The 17,880-nt window shown below is 32.4% G+C and overlaps 1 protein-coding gene across 1 annotated transcript in view; it reads left to right on the forward strand.

Moving 5' to 3' along the window:
• Positions 1-16,490, forward strand: part of LOC139503852 (uncharacterized) — a 155,001-nt gene extending 138,511 nt beyond the window's left edge. The window contains exons 86-96 of the mRNA XM_071293807.1: positions 335-448; positions 907-1,464; positions 2,287-2,400; positions 2,906-3,134; positions 6,324-6,514; positions 8,293-8,430; positions 9,306-9,419; positions 10,790-11,122; positions 11,574-11,804; positions 12,993-13,106; positions 15,553-16,490. Coding sequence (XP_071149908.1) covers positions 335-448; positions 907-1,464; positions 2,287-2,400; positions 2,906-3,134; positions 6,324-6,514; positions 8,293-8,430; positions 9,306-9,419; positions 10,790-11,122; positions 11,574-11,804; positions 12,993-13,106; positions 15,553-16,115 — 2,699 coding nt within the window. The 3' untranslated portion in view covers positions 16,116-16,490. The remainder of the gene's footprint in view (positions 1-334; positions 449-906; positions 1,465-2,286; positions 2,401-2,905; positions 3,135-6,323; positions 6,515-8,292; positions 8,431-9,305; positions 9,420-10,789; positions 11,123-11,573; positions 11,805-12,992; positions 13,107-15,552) is intronic.
• Positions 16,491-17,880: the final 1,390 nt, after the last annotated feature.

Consider the following 17,880-nt stretch of genomic DNA (forward strand, 5'->3'; position numbering starts at 1 on the left):
TTAGTTTACATTATGTCAGACAGAAAACTTTTCGCAAAACATCTATTAATAGATACATTGCAATAAAAGATACACCCTTAATTTGCTCATCTTAAAGATATAAAATACTTCAAGTGCAAGAGACAAGATATATGTAAAAAAAATAATGCCTCAAATATATTAAAATAATTAAAAAGGTAATTAATTCAGGATGCTGCACAAATTATTTACAGCACAGAACCTTAACAAAAATGATTAACACACATCTTAACAAGTATCTGGGTTTCATTAAGATTATTATAAATCATTTATATACGGTTAAGATCTTAAAAACTAATATATTGTTTTATTTCAGATATTAATTTGTGTAATAAGAATCCTTGTAAGAACGGTGCAGAGTGTATTGATGGCTTGAGGAGTTATAGATGTAACTGTCCTGATGGCTACTTTGGTGCAAACTGTGAAAAGGGTAAGAGGCAGTATAATAAATATTAGACTGTATTAACCAGCAAATGTCTTCCATATGTTTTTTTTTGTCTTTCAGCTACTTTGAATTAGCTTATATTCCTTGATATCTATTTTCGTGGATTGTACTCTTCAACAAGTAAAATGGTAAAGATTATTCCAAATTGCACAATTTTGTTCAATTAACTGTCATTTTATGGCTAACTATGTAACTTTTGAAATCTTTTATTTATTTGTGTCTTAGATGAAGTGCAAAGACTCAAACTTTGTTTTAAATTCATTTTAATTTAGCACACATTACCTCTTTGTATTTCTTATAAGAATAAGAGATCATGAAATGACTTGATTAAGTAGCACCTACATTTGTTTATGCAAAATATATATTTTTATTTTATACATACATACATTCACACCTACATTTGTTAAAAAATTATAGTTATTGCATTTTTGATTTATTTGTAGCTTGTTCTGGAGAAGCTGATGTTGTCTTTATGTTGGACTCTTCCAACAATATAGGCCGTCCTACTTTCGAAAGAATGAAAAGGTATTCTGAAACTCTTGTCAGTGAGATGAACGTAGAAGACTGTGGTGTCAGAGTAGGATTCATGAAATACAGTTCTGCACCGATGATCCAGTTTAATATGAACCGATACACTGATACCGATACAATCAACCGGGCGGTGGATAGCATTCATTACACAAGTGGACGTGCCAACATGGCCGATGCTTTCAGAGAAGTTAGAACGAGGATGTTTAACAATGCAGGGGATCGTTCAGATGTTAAAAATGTTGTTTTCTTACTGTCAGATGGGTCGACAGATATAAAAAAAGAAGATACGATGATGGAAGCAGAAATGACAATAAATTCTGGCATTAGTATTATTCCAATTGGTATACAACTTCGACACAGGGAAGAGTTAGAGAATATTGCTACTTCACAAGGTGTTAATGTTGAAGAGATTAACGATGATAGTGACCTTCTGGGTCTGAGTGATCAGGTGCTGAGACCAGTCATGGAACGTATGTTATCAATTTTATATTATATAGTCTTCATTCATACCTGCCAAGTTTTCAAAATGCTGATGGGGGTTTTGCATGCAATATGACTGCCATACTCTTAAAAAACCTTTAAGGGGGTCTTCAAAAACAATTTAATGTTGTTTTTTGGCTTCTTCATACTTTAATATAATAAGCCTCTTGAAATTCATTGTAAAAAAAATTGTTTTGTTAAAATTTCAATTTGGGAGCCTCCATGGGGGAAATTCCACGCAAATATTGACCGTTGGCAGGTATGATCATTATTAACATACAGTATGGCCCCAGCCAGTAAAATTTTATGAATAGAGGCCTGACAAGCCACAAGAAATTAAGAAATTTATGAAAGACTGATTTTTCGGCTTGAAAGTCTAAACATTTCGTGATTAGCTGGTACAATTAAGACTTATAGTCTGAGTTTGGAAGGTCAAATCCAAATCCATGGGTGTTGGGTAACTTTTCACACTGTAATGCACTAAGATTCTCAATATTAATATTGTGAATCTTAGTGCATTACAGTGTGAAAAGTTACCTGTGAAAAGTTACCTAACACCCATGCATTATTAATATAAAGTGCTACACAAGGCTTCTTATCACAGCTAAATGAATCTTACATCATTTAAAGGGGAGATAATTGGAGTTATTGCAAATTAAAGTGGAGATAATTGGATTTGTTTTCAAATTAAGGGGAGATAATTGAATATCCTTACTTTTATATATCAAAAGTATATTGAGTGGAAGGGGGTTGGATTGTAGTATAACTTGATTCAATATTTTTGCAATTGATAAGCACCTTTATCATTGCAGTAAAAGATTATTGTGGAGGAAACCCCTGTGAACATGGAGGTACTTGTCAGAGTGATGCTCTAGGTTACAGGTGTGACTGTGTTCCAGGATACACGGGAGAAAGTTGTAACAGAAGTAAGTAGAAATAAAATAAGAACAGTGAAACCTGTTTAAACCAAACCTCTTCAGGACTTATAATTTTATCGGTTCTGGCTGATATTCGGTTTTATCAGGTTCACAATGCATACAATGACATGGTTAAAACATGTTTGGTTTATACAGGTTTTTGGTTGATGCAGGATTCGGTTTAGCCAGGCTTCACTGTACACTGATAATAAAGAAATTAGTATTGCCTAGTATGGTCTAAACAGTGAAATCAATTATTCAATTTCAGGAAAATTCAATATACAGATCTATGTATGGACCTCAAAATAAAAGTCTTTATTATTACAATACTTGCCCAGTTGCATATTATTTGCATAGAAAAAAAACTTACAGTTATTTCTGAAATAACAGTAATTACAGTCAAACCTACCACAAAGGTCACCTTGTTTCATCCCTGTCAGTGATTACCTATTTTTGCACCAAATCACATTTCAACATATATTGTTTATATTGATATTTTTATATATATTTGTAGGATGTCAGGCCAAGGCAGATATTGTATTTGCTGTCGACACTTCAAGATATGTCTCCAAACCACAATTACGTCAAGTTAGAAGATTTATCAAATCTATGGTCAAAAGGATGTCTTTCAAGAGCAGGATGAATGCAGGAATTGTACAATTTGGAAGTGCTTCTGATGTTAAACTAACATTCAGAGAAAGTTTCAAGAAGAGGAATGTGCTTAATGCTGTCTCATCTATCAGGTAATAATTTTAATTTGGGATGTAACACGTCTTCTGATTGGCTGACAGTGTTTTGTCTATCCACTCATAGACAAAATTTTGTCATGTTTTCTTGACGTCACTTCTTCAAAATTTACTCATTAGAAACGAAATTTATAATTAAGTTAGAAGGAATGACTGTAATAATTTGTCTGTCTATTGTAATAGCATAAAAAATGTGGTACACACTTTAAGATAACTGGCTACCGGAGAAGAATATTTATTGTGTATTTTATTATCCCATGCACATAATAGGTATATGATCTAGCAGAGTCCATTGTATAAAAACCCTTGCTTAACCACTTAAAAAGGTTTGGCTACTTTTTTTAGGTTTTGGTTATAAAATTGAGAAAGGAAATGGTGAATATGTCAAAGCGACAACCACCCGACCATAGAGCAAACAACAGCCGAAGGCAACCAATGGGTCTTCAATGTAGCGAGAATGGGTCTTCAATATGTAGCTCTTCAACTGTAACTAATGTATCATTGGCTTTTAAATTATGGACTTTTGAGCGTTTCTCATGAAGGTTAATCTGGAAAAGCACTTCCAAATTATAAACTATTATTTTCATTTTTATTGCTAAGGGCTATTCTTTTAAATTGTATGTGAGAGGATAGGAAGACACTTTCAAAATATCATCCCAACCAAGAACCATTTTTAGCTCTCTTGGCTCTTTTCTCATCACTTGGCGTCCGTCGTCCGTCGTTGTAATAACTTTTACAGAAATCTTCTCCTCTCAAACTACTGGGCCAAATTTAACCAAACTTGGCCACAATCATCATTGGGGTATCTTGTTTAAAAAATGTGTCCGGTGACCCAGCCAACCAACCAAGATGTCCACCATGGCTAAAAATAGAACATAGGGGTAAAATGTAGATTTTGGCTTATAACTCTGAAACCAAAGCATTTAGAGCAAATCTGACAGGGATTAAATTGTTCATCAGGTCAAGACCTATTTGCCCTGAAATTTTCAGATGAATTGGACAACCAGTTGTTGGGTTGCTGCCCCTGAATTGGTAATTTTAAGGAAATTTTGCCGTTTTTGGTTAGGCCAACTAAAATTAATTAGTAGATTTTCATCCAAATTTTTGAAAAAAAATGGGACGGGTGGGAGGATTTTATTTTTTAAATTTTATTTCATATGAAACCTTCTTGTCACGTGTTATTCATATATGCAAGTGTAATAATAAGCTTATATCATGTAAATACATCCATAAGGTATCGTGTATAAGACAATAACAATCAAAACCAAGGAGTAACCAAAGACTCATAAAACCAAAAGACATTTACATCAACAGTTACAAATAATAAGTAGGAAACAACACGAACTCCACTAAAAACCAGGAGTGAAATCAGGTGCTCCGGAAGGGTAAGCATTTCCTGCACAGTATATGGCACCCATCATGTTATTTCTTTGTTCAGTTCGGTAATGATGGAAGGTTGTTATGATTGAGGAAGAATATCACTGAGATATGATTTCTGACACACTTTTGTCATAATGGCCAATCAGCTCATGATGGCGACCATAAAATTGCTTGAGTAATGACCTTAATTTGATTGATTCATAGTCCTGTCTTAGCAACTTTTGAGAAAGCAGTATTCCTTGTTCAACAAAATTAAGGTACTTTTAGCTAGCTCTAATTGAGACACATATACTCCATATGCTGATGCCGCTTTTTTAAATTCGTAAATATATATATCTGATTGGCAACCACTGTTCTACATGTAATTGCCACTTTAGAAACCTATTTTATAGTAAACAACAGAAATGTGGAGAAATGCTCTCTTAAGTTGGACTATCTCTATCAAATGTATTTTGCTTTCTAAGCAATGTTGTTTTTTTTTTGTCCTAATAAAATGAAACAAAGGCATTGGTATGCAACACGAGCACGATAAGTACGGAATAAAATGAAAACTCAAACAGTGTTGAAATAATAGGGTTGGTCCTTAATATGCAAGATGCAAATATAATAACAATGTCAGAACATAAAGTTGTTTAATGACTCTATCGTGGGTATTGGGACAGAGGATGTTTGCTGTTTTTCTACAAAAAACGAAAGGCATGGATAAATCTAAATCTAAGAGCTTGCTATAAATTAATAAATTAAAAATGCGTATGTTTGTCCATTTTCTGAACTCAATTGGTCACCAATCTATAAAGTTCATGCTTGTATCAATTTCTGTATTCCAGTCAAACATGTTCCACGATTCTTATGCTTTTGGGTTTCATTCACAGTCCAAATTTCTTGACACAAAGTCATTGTATAAATAAAAGAAATCCAAGGTGTTTTTCTCACAAACATTTGTGTCATTTGTGACATACTGCGATTTGCGTTCTTGGACACAGCGTATTACTCGTAACCCGAATCTTTCACGCCCTTCTCGTAATCAATCTCTATTCTCGGTAAATGATGTTGTCATCATATATCAGCAGAATATATCGACTCAATCAGTAAGAATTCTCTAAGAAATACGAAAACCGAAATTAGAAACAGGAAGTTTCACATGAAACGAAATTATCGACGGTTACCGGCAATGGAAATGAACAAAATCCGGAAATCGTAATTTTTCAAAAATAAAAAAAATCGGGGCGGGAAGATTTCAGAGGGGTGGGCGGGGATGAAAATCTATCAATTAATTTTAATTGGCCTTATTATCTTGAATATTATTATACATAGATTTAAACTGTTAACAGCAATAATTTTCAGCAAAGTAAGATCTAAATATAAGTCAGCATAACGAAATTGGTCAGTTGACCCCTTAAGGAGTTATTGCCCTTTATAGTAATTTTTAACAATTTTCATTAATTTGGTAATTTTTTGTAAATTTTTACAAAATATTTTCCTCTGTATATAAAGGGCCAAGTCTATATAGATATAGAAAATTGTAAGTAGCAAGAATGTTCAGTAAAAGTAAGATCTACAAACACATCACCATCACCAAAACACAATTTTGTCATGAATCCATCTGTGTCCTTTGTTTAATATGCACAAATACCAAGATGAGTGACACAGGCTCTTTAGAGCCTCTAGTTTAGATAATCTAGCTAAATAGTAATAGAATCATACTGATAAAGACCAGTGACCTTAATTCAATAATTAAACTTCCCTTCATACCCTCCCCAATACATTTTAATGGAATAGCCCTAACTGTTTATTATCTTTTTACAGGAGAATGCCAGGTAATCCTGATCCAGCCGAGGCTTTACGTAAGTCCAGGATCAGCGTACTAGAAGGTGGCGGAGAACGTGATTATGCTCCAAACATTGTTGTCCTGATCACAACAAGCACAAGACAAGAAGACGAGGTCATTGAAGAGGCAAATAAACTCAAACAGAAGGGAACAAAAGTCATCGTCGTTGGTAAGGGATTTGTCATTTAAAAAAGTTTAGAAGGGAACAAAAGTCATCGTTGTTGGTAAGGGATTTGTCATTTAAACAAGTTTAGAAGGGAACAAAAGTTATCGTTGTTGGTAAGGGATTTGTCATTAAAACAAGTTTAGAAGGGAACAAAAGTCATCGTTGTTGGTAAGGGATTTGTCATTAAAACAAGTTTAGAAGGGAACAAAAGTTAACGTTGTTGGTAAGGGATTTGTCATTAAAACAAGTTTAGAAGGGAACAAAAGTCATCGTTGTTGGTAAGGGATTTGTCATTAAAACAAGTTTAGAAGGGAACAAAAGTTATCGTTGTTGGTAAGGGATTTGTCATTTAAACAAGTTTAGAAGGGAACAAAAGTCATCGTTGTTGGTAAGGGATTTGTCATTTAAACAAGTTTAGAAGGGAACAAAAGTCATCGTTGTTGGTAAGGGATTTGTCATTTAAACAAGTTTAGAAGGGAACAAAAGGCATCGTTGTTGGTAAGGGATTTGTCATTTAAACAAGTTTAGAAGGGAACAAAAGTCATTGTTGTTGGTAAGGGATTTGTCATTAAAACAAGTTTAGAAGGGAACAAAAGTCATCGTTGTTGGTAAGGGATTTGTCATTAAAACAAGTTTAGAAGGGAACAAAAGTCATCGGTGTTGGTAAGGGATTTATCATGAGGAAATGAGGGTTTTACTGTAAATTTAGTATTTCATACCTGCTTACTTTCTCCATAGGGTTTTTAAGTGCAAGAGGACCTTATGCTCCTCTTTTAATGTCATTACTGTTCTTAATCTACTAGTACATTTTTCAATCTAATTGAAATTTAATCTCTCACTCGCTATTTTTTTTATTCTTGGTCGCTGCGCTCCCACGCAGCGACCAAGAATAAAAAAAATAGCGAGTGAGAGATTAAATTTCAATTCACAGCGACCAAGAATAAAAAAAATAGCGAGTGAGAGATTAAATTTCAATTAGATTGGTACATTTTTTGAATTAGTATCATTTTAACTAATTTGAATGCTTGTTTTAAGTTCTTCAGTGTATATATAGTAAAGAATCTCAAAATTCAGGTCAACCCTACCACATTTTTTTTTTTAATTTATTTAAGAGTGATGGAAACTTTGTATCTTATTTATTTCTAAATTTCACAATGTTGGAAAAATATGCTATGATTTTATGTTGGTAAACTTATATTCAGATGATACACTCTGATACTAGCATTCTAATAAAATGAGAATGGGAATGAGGAATTTGTCAAATAGACAACAACCCGACCAAAGTGTAGAAAACAGCTAAAGGACACCAACTGATCTTCAACACAGCAAGAAAATCCTGCCCCAAGAGGTGCGCTTCAGCTGGCACCTTAACAAATGTGTACTAGTTCAGTGATAATGGACATCATACTAAACTCTGAAATATATGAATTAATTAAAATGAAAAATCATACAAGACTTACAAAGGCCAGAGGCTCCTGACTCGGGACAGGCGTCAAAATGCGGCAGGGTTAAACATTTTTTTTATTTTAGTTTTTTTGTGTATAATTCAGAGTTGAGTATAACGTTCATAATATCACTGAACTAGTATAAATATTTGTTTAGGGGCCAGCTGAAGGACACCTCCGGGTGTGGGAGTTTCTGGCTACATTGAAAACTCATTGGTGGCCTTTAACTGTTGTCTGCTCTATGGTCAGGTTGTTGTTGCTTTGACACATTCCCCATTTCCATTCTCAATTTTATTTGTGAGATCTCAAATAACATGTCAATTTATCTTTTATCAGGCATTGGTTTGTCAGCATCTGATGAAGAATTTATGATGGCAGCAGTTAGCTCTCCTGTCAGTAAATATTTGTACCAGTCTAAAGATGTTGCTGGATTAACTGATATATCTGACAACATTATGGCTTATCTTTGTAATGGTAAGTATGAATAGGAACAAGATGTGTTACCTCCCCTGTTTAAACAGTTATCTCCCTTGTTAGTAAATATGTGTACCAGTCTAAAGATGTTGCTGGATTAACTGATATATCTGACAACATTATAGCTTATCTATGTAATGGAAAGTATAAATTTAAAAACAGAAAATAAGAGTTATCTCCCTTGTTGAAACATAGATATTTGTGTTAAAGTCAAAATTTCAATTGACTAGAATTAAATCTTTAGTTAAAGTTATTGAACAGCTTATACAAGTCAAAACAACGTTCTTAAAAATTAATAAAAATGTACTTTCCTATCCTCAAACAATGCTACAGATTCTTTTCCAATAATAATGAAACAAAACATACCAAGAAGCGTTTAATCCAGAATTTTTTTTTTTTACCCTGATTACTTATTGTCGTGATCATTTGTGTTACCCTGATCTACTGATTTGTGCTGAAATTACAGGCTTTGGACTTGGTATTTGGAAATGGCTTTAATTGGTGAAAATAACCGATATTTTACATAGCAACCTTTATGTTTCCATACAAAATGCTTCAAGTTTTATTTGTAAGCAGGGTCTGGAGATGATGATTCTTGTCATTTCAACACATCTAACAATATCAAGTGTTTTCAGTGATTCCATTATCCTTCTTTATTAGGCTGTTTTCTGCTCTTTAATTTGGTCTCTTTTACACACTCCTCATTTCAAATTCTAAATTTAAAAAAAAAGCATTATTTGAATCAAAGTAAACACAATGTGCCCAGTGCAGTAACATAAGGCAAAGTATTCCTAGAGGTTTTCAAAGTAGGGAAGTTTTCTATCTTGTATTCATGATGTCTCAATTTTTGAATAAACAAAAACTTCTTATTGTAGAGAAAGATATGTGTGAGACAAATCCCTGTCAGAATGGTGGCCATTGTGTTAGTGAACGCAACAGTTACTTTTGTGAATGCAGAGAAGGTTTTGCTGGAGTGAACTGTGATCAAGGTGAGTTATCTCCCCTCTGTAAGTAAACACAAATCAAAGTGAGTAATCTCCCCTCTGTAAGTAAACATAAATCAAAGTGAGTAATCTCCCCTCTGTAAGTAAACATAAATCAAAGTGAGTTATCTCCCCTCTGTAAGTAAACACACATCAAAGTGAGTTATGTCCCCTCTGTAAGTAAACATGAATCAAAGTGAGTTATGTGCCCTCTGTAACACAAATCAAAGTGAGTTATCTCCCACCTGTAAGTGAACACAAATCAAAGTGAGTTATGTCCCCTCTGTAAGTAAACGTGAATCAAAGTGAGTAATCTCCCCGCTGTAAGTAAACATAAATCAAAGTGAGTAATCTCCCCTCTGTAAGTAAACATGAATCAAAATGAGTAATCTACCCTCTGTAGGTAAACATAAATCAAAGTGAGTAATCTCCCCTCTGTAAGTGAACATAAATCAAAGTGAGTTATGTCCCCTCTGTAAGTAAACATAAATCAAAGTGAGTTATTTCCCCTCTGTAAGTAAACATGAATCAAAGTGAGTAATGTCCCCTCTGTAAGTAAACATAAATCAAAGTGAGTAATCTCCCCTCTGTAAGTAAACATGAATCAAAGTGAGTAATGTCCCCTCTGTAAGTAAACATGAATCAAAGTGAGTAGTCTCCCCTTTGTAAGTAAACATAAATCAAAGTGAGTTATGTCCCCTCTGTAAGTAAACATGAACCAAAGTGAGTAATCTCCCCTTTGTAAGTAAACATAAATCAAAGTGAGTTATGTCCCCTCTGTAAGTAAACAGGACTATTATCAGACTTTACAATTCAAGTTTTTCCATCATTGTATTACTATAAAAAATATAGGAGACAATTTACCACCATGGTTCAAATAAAGAAGATGTAGGCAATTACAGGTTATAACACAGCCTTCAGCAATGAGAAAAATATATACCTTATTAACAGGCATAAAAGGACCAGGCTTAAAAAATGTGAAATAAGTTGAACGAGAAAAACAAAGGGCCTTATTAAATGCAATACATTTACCAATGTATCAATCATTACAAATCCAACTGATTAAGTGTGACCTTAAAAGAGGGACTAAAGATCCCAGAGGGACAGTCAAACTCATAAATCGAAAATAAACTGACAATGCCATGGCTAAAAATGAAAAAGACAAACAGACAAACAATAGAACACATGACACAACATGGAAAACTATAGAATAAGCAACACGAACTTCACCAGAACCTAGGGGTGATCTCAGGTACTCTGGAAGGGTAAGCAGATCCTTAATTGATACAATACAAAAAGTATCAATCAGTCCACATCCAAAAGATTAAGTGTAAGGACTTCATTAACTACCTGTAATGTACTTGTTCTCTCTGCAGCTTGTGATGCCAAGGCAGATGTTGCTTTCCTAATTGATTCCTCTGGTAGTATTGGTCAACATAACTTCCGACTGGTCAAAGACTTTATTTACAAAGTTGTGGAGGAACTGACCATTGGAAAGCGACACACACGTATAGGAGTGGTCTCATACAGTACATCGGCAAGAATGGGATTCCATCTTGATGATTATATTACTAAATCTGGAGTAGAAGATGCTATTTCTAGTGTTGGCTATGTTTATGGTAACACAAACACAGCTGCTGGAATTAAAATGGTTAGAAGAAGTGTATTTAATCCATCAAGAGGTGACCGACCTGATGCACAAAATTTCTGTAAGTAAATCTATATAGATTATGATTTATTGTGGTATTTATCTAAAGGCTTCAGTAAATGGGATTTTTAGAAATTTAGTGTTAGAATGAAATTCTTTTAAAATTTAGTTCATTTTGTGGTTAAAAAATTTCAGGACAGGATTTTTTCTAGGTTTTTTTTGCCAATTTTCCTCCCATTGAATTTACATTTTTATGTTGCTCTTGTCTGACCGAGTACCAAAAGTTGGTGATATGAAAAAAATTTTGTGTTAATAAATACTGTATTTTAGTACCAAGTATACCAAACCTCATGGCAATTCAGACATGTGACAGAGTTGTCGAGCCAGGATTGGACATTTGGGCTTTATAACTAGAGATTTTTAATCAACCTTTTATCGATGTACACAATGTTTTTTTGTGTGTTTAAACTACATATCTTCCTGTATGCAATTTATTTATCTTTCCTTTACAGTGATCATTATAACAGATGGTGTATCTAATATACATGCAGAGAACACGATTCCCGAGGCTCAAAAAGCGAAAGAAGAAGGGGTACATGTTATAACTATTGGTGTAGGTTCTTTTGATTCAGCAGAGTTGGAAGCAATGGCTAGTGAACCTGTTGCTAATAATATGCATATAATTGATGATTTCAATGCATTGACACGTTTGACAACTGACTTGGTTAAAGCCACATGTAGAGGTAATTTTTAAAATCTATAAGATAGTGGTAAAAGGGGAGAGGGGAGGGCAGGTATGTGAAAGGATAAATGAAAAATGAAACCTTTGAATAAAGAAATTCAAGCAAATGAAAAGTAAAAAAAAAATTGCAAGCATGATGCATGAAAATAATCACTTTCTTTGAATATTCATAATATATGATTATATGTTGATTTTAAGAGTTCAAATACATCAAACGAATAGAAAACAACTGTCATATTCTTAACTGGTTACAGGCATTTCCTTACTTAGAAAATGGTGGATTAAAAGTATTTTCAAATTTTCCTCTCAAAAAATTATCTATTCTGCTTAAAAGGAATTGTTTTAAAGAATCCCAATTATAGATACAGATCGTTAAGTTATAAAAATATGTGAAAATTCCATATTTATTCCCATTATTCCTTTGCTACCAAAATATAAACATAGCATATTTAGGCATATATATAAGATTTCCCAAAATAGTGAAATATGAACAATATACTAGCTATTTATCAAAATGCAAAGAATTATGTGAATTACTTCTCAATTGGCCGTTTCAGAATCTAAAGGACTATGGGTAATTTCATTGTCCGTACCCCAAAATGAAAATAACGTCACGTCATTGGTTAAATTTCCATTGTTTATGACATTTGTAACCAATCACAACGTTTTGGTGTCCACTTTTGAAAATATTACCCAGGATGCATTAGATTCTGAAACGGCTAATTGGAGATCTGTTATTGATACATTGGGTTTTTATTCCCCATCAACTTGAAACTTAGTAAACATGTTTCTATGATATGATCTGTCTAATTTTACTGCCAAAGTAGAGATTTTATCCCATTTTCATGGTCCACTGAACATAGAAAATGATATTGCAGATGGGGCATCCCTGTACAAATGACACATTCTTGTTTCATATAAATTTTTCACTATTTAAAGATGTTTTCTTAAGAGATCAACATTTTCACCTAGCAATTAAAAAAAATATATTCAAAGTTGAATTTCTTTGTACTTTTCACTTGTTATACTTATTTTTACCTTGCTATAAGATTATTGGATGGAAATGTTCTTTTTCATCAAGAGACATGTAGTGTATATTTTTAAAAAAATAATTAAAAATTCAAAGTAGGGGAGACAATTTTATAATAATTTGAAAAAGGGAGATAATCATTATACTGTTATTTTCCAGATGAATCAATGTGTAACGAGAACCCTTGTTTGAATGGTGGTGTCTGCAGTGTTGGGGTCAATACGTTCCAATGTAAATGTCCAATGGGATACTCAGGTCTTAGGTGTGAGAAAGGTATGTATAAATATATATTCTATTAAAACCATGCAAGTACAAAGGTTTATAGAGAAATACAGAGAATTTAAGAAATAATATACTGTAAATTCAGAAATTATTACATACATTTAAGATATAACTGTATTGTATTTTAAGCTCCGATGGCATCAATTGGGGATTTGATGGTCGCAAATTAAGTTTACTGGAGACGCGTTAGCGTAGACATCAAACGGGTATTTGCGACCATCAAATCCCCAATTGATGCCATCGGAGCTTAAAATACAATATCGTTATCTCCATTCTAATGAAACTGACAGAAAACAACGTTAAAACCTGTATTTGAAATATTTCATATGCCGTCTGCGCTTGCGCCTACGTCCCATAGCATCAATTGTCAATTGATACCATGTAAATAAGTGACGTTATCCAATCAAAATGAACGTTACAAATGTTGTTGCATTAGAATTATTATTGAGATTTTGTCATATTAGACTAAAATGGAAGTTTAAAATTTTGCAATTATAACCCTGTCGCATTTTCACAATAATAAAAACATCACAATGATTTCTGAATTTACAGAACATAAAAATAAAAATGCATCAAAAACACATAAAATTTTGGATGAGACAACATATATAAGAATATGTATATACTTAATAATACAGTCTACTGGAATAGTAAAAACTGTATAAAGAAATACTTTTTGTGTATAATTATGTATAATTATGGTTATTATTTAAGGAATGACTGTAATATTTTTTCTGTCTATGAAGGAATAACATAAAAAATTTGGTACACACTGAATAACGCGCGTAGCAGGTTATTTAACAGTGTGCATCACATTTTTTATGTTATTTTGAATAGACAGAAAAAATATTACAGTCATTCCTTATAATTTTATTCTAAATTCCATTTTAAACCGTAGAAAACCATGAAAAAACGTTGATGACGTCACTGTCACATGACTAAATTATGTCTATGGGCTCATAACAAAATAACGTCAGCCAATCAGAAGACGCGTTACATCCAAAATTAAATTATATAAATATATAAGAATTTTGAGGATGTTCACTTACCTTATTTTTGACTTTTTGCCAGATACTCTGAATTCTCTCTGAATTTATCCATGTGATGCCATTATAAATTAAGCCTGCTAATCCTTACTTTTCTTTCAATAATTTGATTACATATAAATCAAAATGTCATTATTTTGCATTGTTTTTAAAAGAAAAAAGGCCAATGTAAAGTTCATGAAAGATTTAGAGAGAAAAATTTCAATGACTTATATCTTTAAATAAATGTTTCTTTATTTATATACCATCAATTTATAAGTCTTTTAAAAAGCTTGTTATTTCGGAACAAATCCTTAATGGCTGAACGGTTTATTAAGACAAGACTTCTTTGCTTTATATATGAAGTTATGTCAAAGGAGTACATGTATTTAAATTTTTTATCCTAAGTTTGTTCTATTTTAGTTATATATTTAGATTGATATTTCCAAATGATTTGGCCAACAACTGTTATCCACATTAACATGATTAATAAAAAAAAATCTGAGAAACATATTAAGTTTCCAATTCTGCTTTGAAAGATATTTGGGCCAGTTGGAAATTTTGTTTTTGATCTGGATTTTGATGTTTTTACACTAAGCAACAAATTGCAATTTAAAAAAAAATAATTTTGGAATAAGGGCAATGACTTACATAAGGATGAAAATTTTGTACTTTGAATAAGGATTCTTTGAACTTATGTGAACTTGAATGTTGGTAGTTCTGTTAACAAAGCACGGTTTGAAAAGAGAGGCGAAAGATCAAACTCATAGATCAAAAATAAACTGACAACACCATGGCTGAAAAAGAAAAAGACAAACAGACAAATAATACTACACAAGACACAACGTAGAAAACTAAAGACTAAGCAACACAAACTACACCAAAAACAGGGGGTAATCAGTAAATCTCAGGTGCTCTGGAAGGGTGAGAGGGGGTAGGAGGGGTCCTGATCCCGAAATCCTGGGCTTAAAAACACCAGATCTGAAATCCCGGGCTTAAAAACACGAAATCCAGAGATCCCGAAATTCGAAAAAAAAATTCCCAGATCCCGAAAGAGTCAATCCCGAAATCCCGAGCTTAAAAACACCCGATCCAAGAATCCCAATAAAGGTCCTATCCCCCCTCAAGGGTTAGCCTGCTCCACATGTGGCACCTGTCATGTTGCCTATGTTAGTACAAATCTGGTAAATACTAGTAGTCTTATTTAGTAGGTCATATTCATAGAAATAGAACAGGATTGCAGTTTCAACATAAGGAACATATCAAATCAAATCAAATCAATCTGATATCATCTGTGAAACGGATTTTCCATTATTACTGAAGTATGCTGCATCAACAGATTTACAATTGCACTATATTTTCTTTTGAAGGCAATAACATATTAAATAAAACTTAACTTTTTTTATTTGTAGCCTGTTTAGACAGAAAGGATATAGTGTTTGTATTGGATTCATCATCCAGTGTCGGCAAGGATAATTTCCAATATATGTTAGATTTCGTAAATGCATTAGTAGAAGAAATGGGCAGCGCTTCAAACGAGCACAGATTTGCCCTTATAACTTACAGTACTCAGGTACGCTTGGTTTTCAGCCTCGGTAGATATTCTAATGGTGATGTTGGTAGGGTTATTTCTACAACACGTTATAAAGCAGGCTCAACGAATACTGCTGGAGGTCTACGTACTGCAGCCGATGTGTTGAAAATGAATGGTGGCAGAAGTTCGGCCGAGGACATTGTAATACTGTTGACCGATGGTCAGTCAAATCTCAATTCCAGAGATACGATACCATCAGCGGAAGCTTTGAAACAGAAAGGTGTTAAAGTTATAACTGTTGGTATTAAGATATCTGACACGGACGAAATAAAGGCTATAGCGTCCAGTGAAAAGGAGGTGTTCATAGCCGAAACCTTCCAATCTCTTAAAGATATTAAACAAGAAATATCAGAAAATTCATGTCAAGGCAGTGGAAGATAATTCAGTGTGCAATAGTTCATATTTCTAACATTTAATGAAATTTTTATAACATTTTTTTAATCTATTCTATTGTGTAAATAAAAAATTCTATGAAGCTTGTGTTGTATACATGTATTTATATGTCTCTAAATTTAGTTTCTATATCTAAGATTTTTTGTCAATCTATCTATTAGTTTTTCATTTAACCGTGACATATTACTTTCTTTGGAATTACGATTTCCCAATTTTTTATATATGAGATTTGCTTATCCAGGTCGTTTCATAAAAATTTTATCCAAAATTTAAAGATTGTAAAAATCTTATCAATTTAAGTTTGAATAATACATATGCCACAAACAATAAAAAAAAAAGTTGAATTTGAGGAACAATAATCCAGGTGACAAATTTAAAATAAATTAAAACCCACAGCTAAGTCTATCAATATTAAGAATGAAGTTGTGTAATTATTAATTTAAAGAATGAAATAGTTATTATTAGCAATTATTTTTGTTTGCTTATTTACTAATGATGAATATATCAATTTGTTGATTTTTGTGTAATGTTTAATGCCAAATAAAATTTGTTTGTTGTTTTCATTATTTTAACCCTGATGAAGATACTGCAGTAATTGCCAATTTTTTTTTCTAAATTCAAACAATGTTTTTTTTACATTTTTGTTCTGGAATTTTCTCAATGTAAGATTCGACTCCTGGCTACTATCTATTCAAAATTTCCATTTTAGACATTTTTCTGGAAGAAAATAAGTGATTCATAACAATGGCAGAATAATCAATGTGGCCTTATGGGTAATTCATCATTTCATTTGTCATTTGTATAATTGTTTCTTTTCATAAACTGTGATGTATAATTGTCATAAAATTATAATATATATAATGGTATACATATATTATGTTTATCTACATCTCTGGTAAATTGAATAGAACCTGCATTATTTCAAAACCTTGCATAGCTGAAGTTTAATAATTAGAACTTAGTTTTCACATCTATTGAAAAAAAAATTGATTTTTTTTTACAAAATATTTATGTTTTACAAGGTATGGGACAGAATGAAATTGTTATTATATACATGAAACCCTCAAATTAAAAAAGTTATAAAGCTCAAATTATAAAAAGTTATAAAGATTACATTTTTTATGTAATCCTTAAAATTCTTAAAGAAACATGAACAGTGTATTATAGCTGTTCCTTGTGGAGTATTTTCTCCCCTACTATTTTTTTGGTGTCAGAAGATATACAAAATTTTCTAGATGTTTCCTTTGTTTATGTATCATTTTATGCATATGCTATTTATCACATGATTGTCATGTGACATGTTGCATTTAAATATTTTATGATGTATGTATTTGTTTACTAATCATTTTTAATAAAATTTAAAAAAAAAATGTGACTTAATTATGTAAAGATGCCTGTGTGGCCAAGGTAACAAGCGTCAGTGAACACTGGGAGTTACTGTGTGTAATTATACCCCACTTATCCTCCGTTTGTAAGTTGCAACTCATCTTAAACCTCACAACACAATTTTAAGTTATTTTATAGATAATAAGGACATACTATATGTAGATGTGCATATCAACAGGATTTCATGAATCCAAATTTTTTTTCTAGATATATGAAGATGTGGTATGAGTGTCAATGAGACTACTCTCCATCCAAGTCATAATTTGTAAAAGTAATCCTTTATAGGTCAAAGTACAGTCTTTTTTTGTTTATTGTTGAAGGTTATTAGGTGACCAACAGTTTCATACATTCACTTCAATTGTGATCT

The sequence above is a fragment of the Mytilus edulis genome, chromosome 14 (assembly GCF_963676685.1).
Source record: "Mytilus edulis chromosome 14, xbMytEdul2.2, whole genome shotgun sequence".
In the NCBI taxonomy this organism is placed as follows: Eukaryota; Metazoa; Mollusca; class Bivalvia; order Mytilida; family Mytilidae; genus Mytilus; species Mytilus edulis.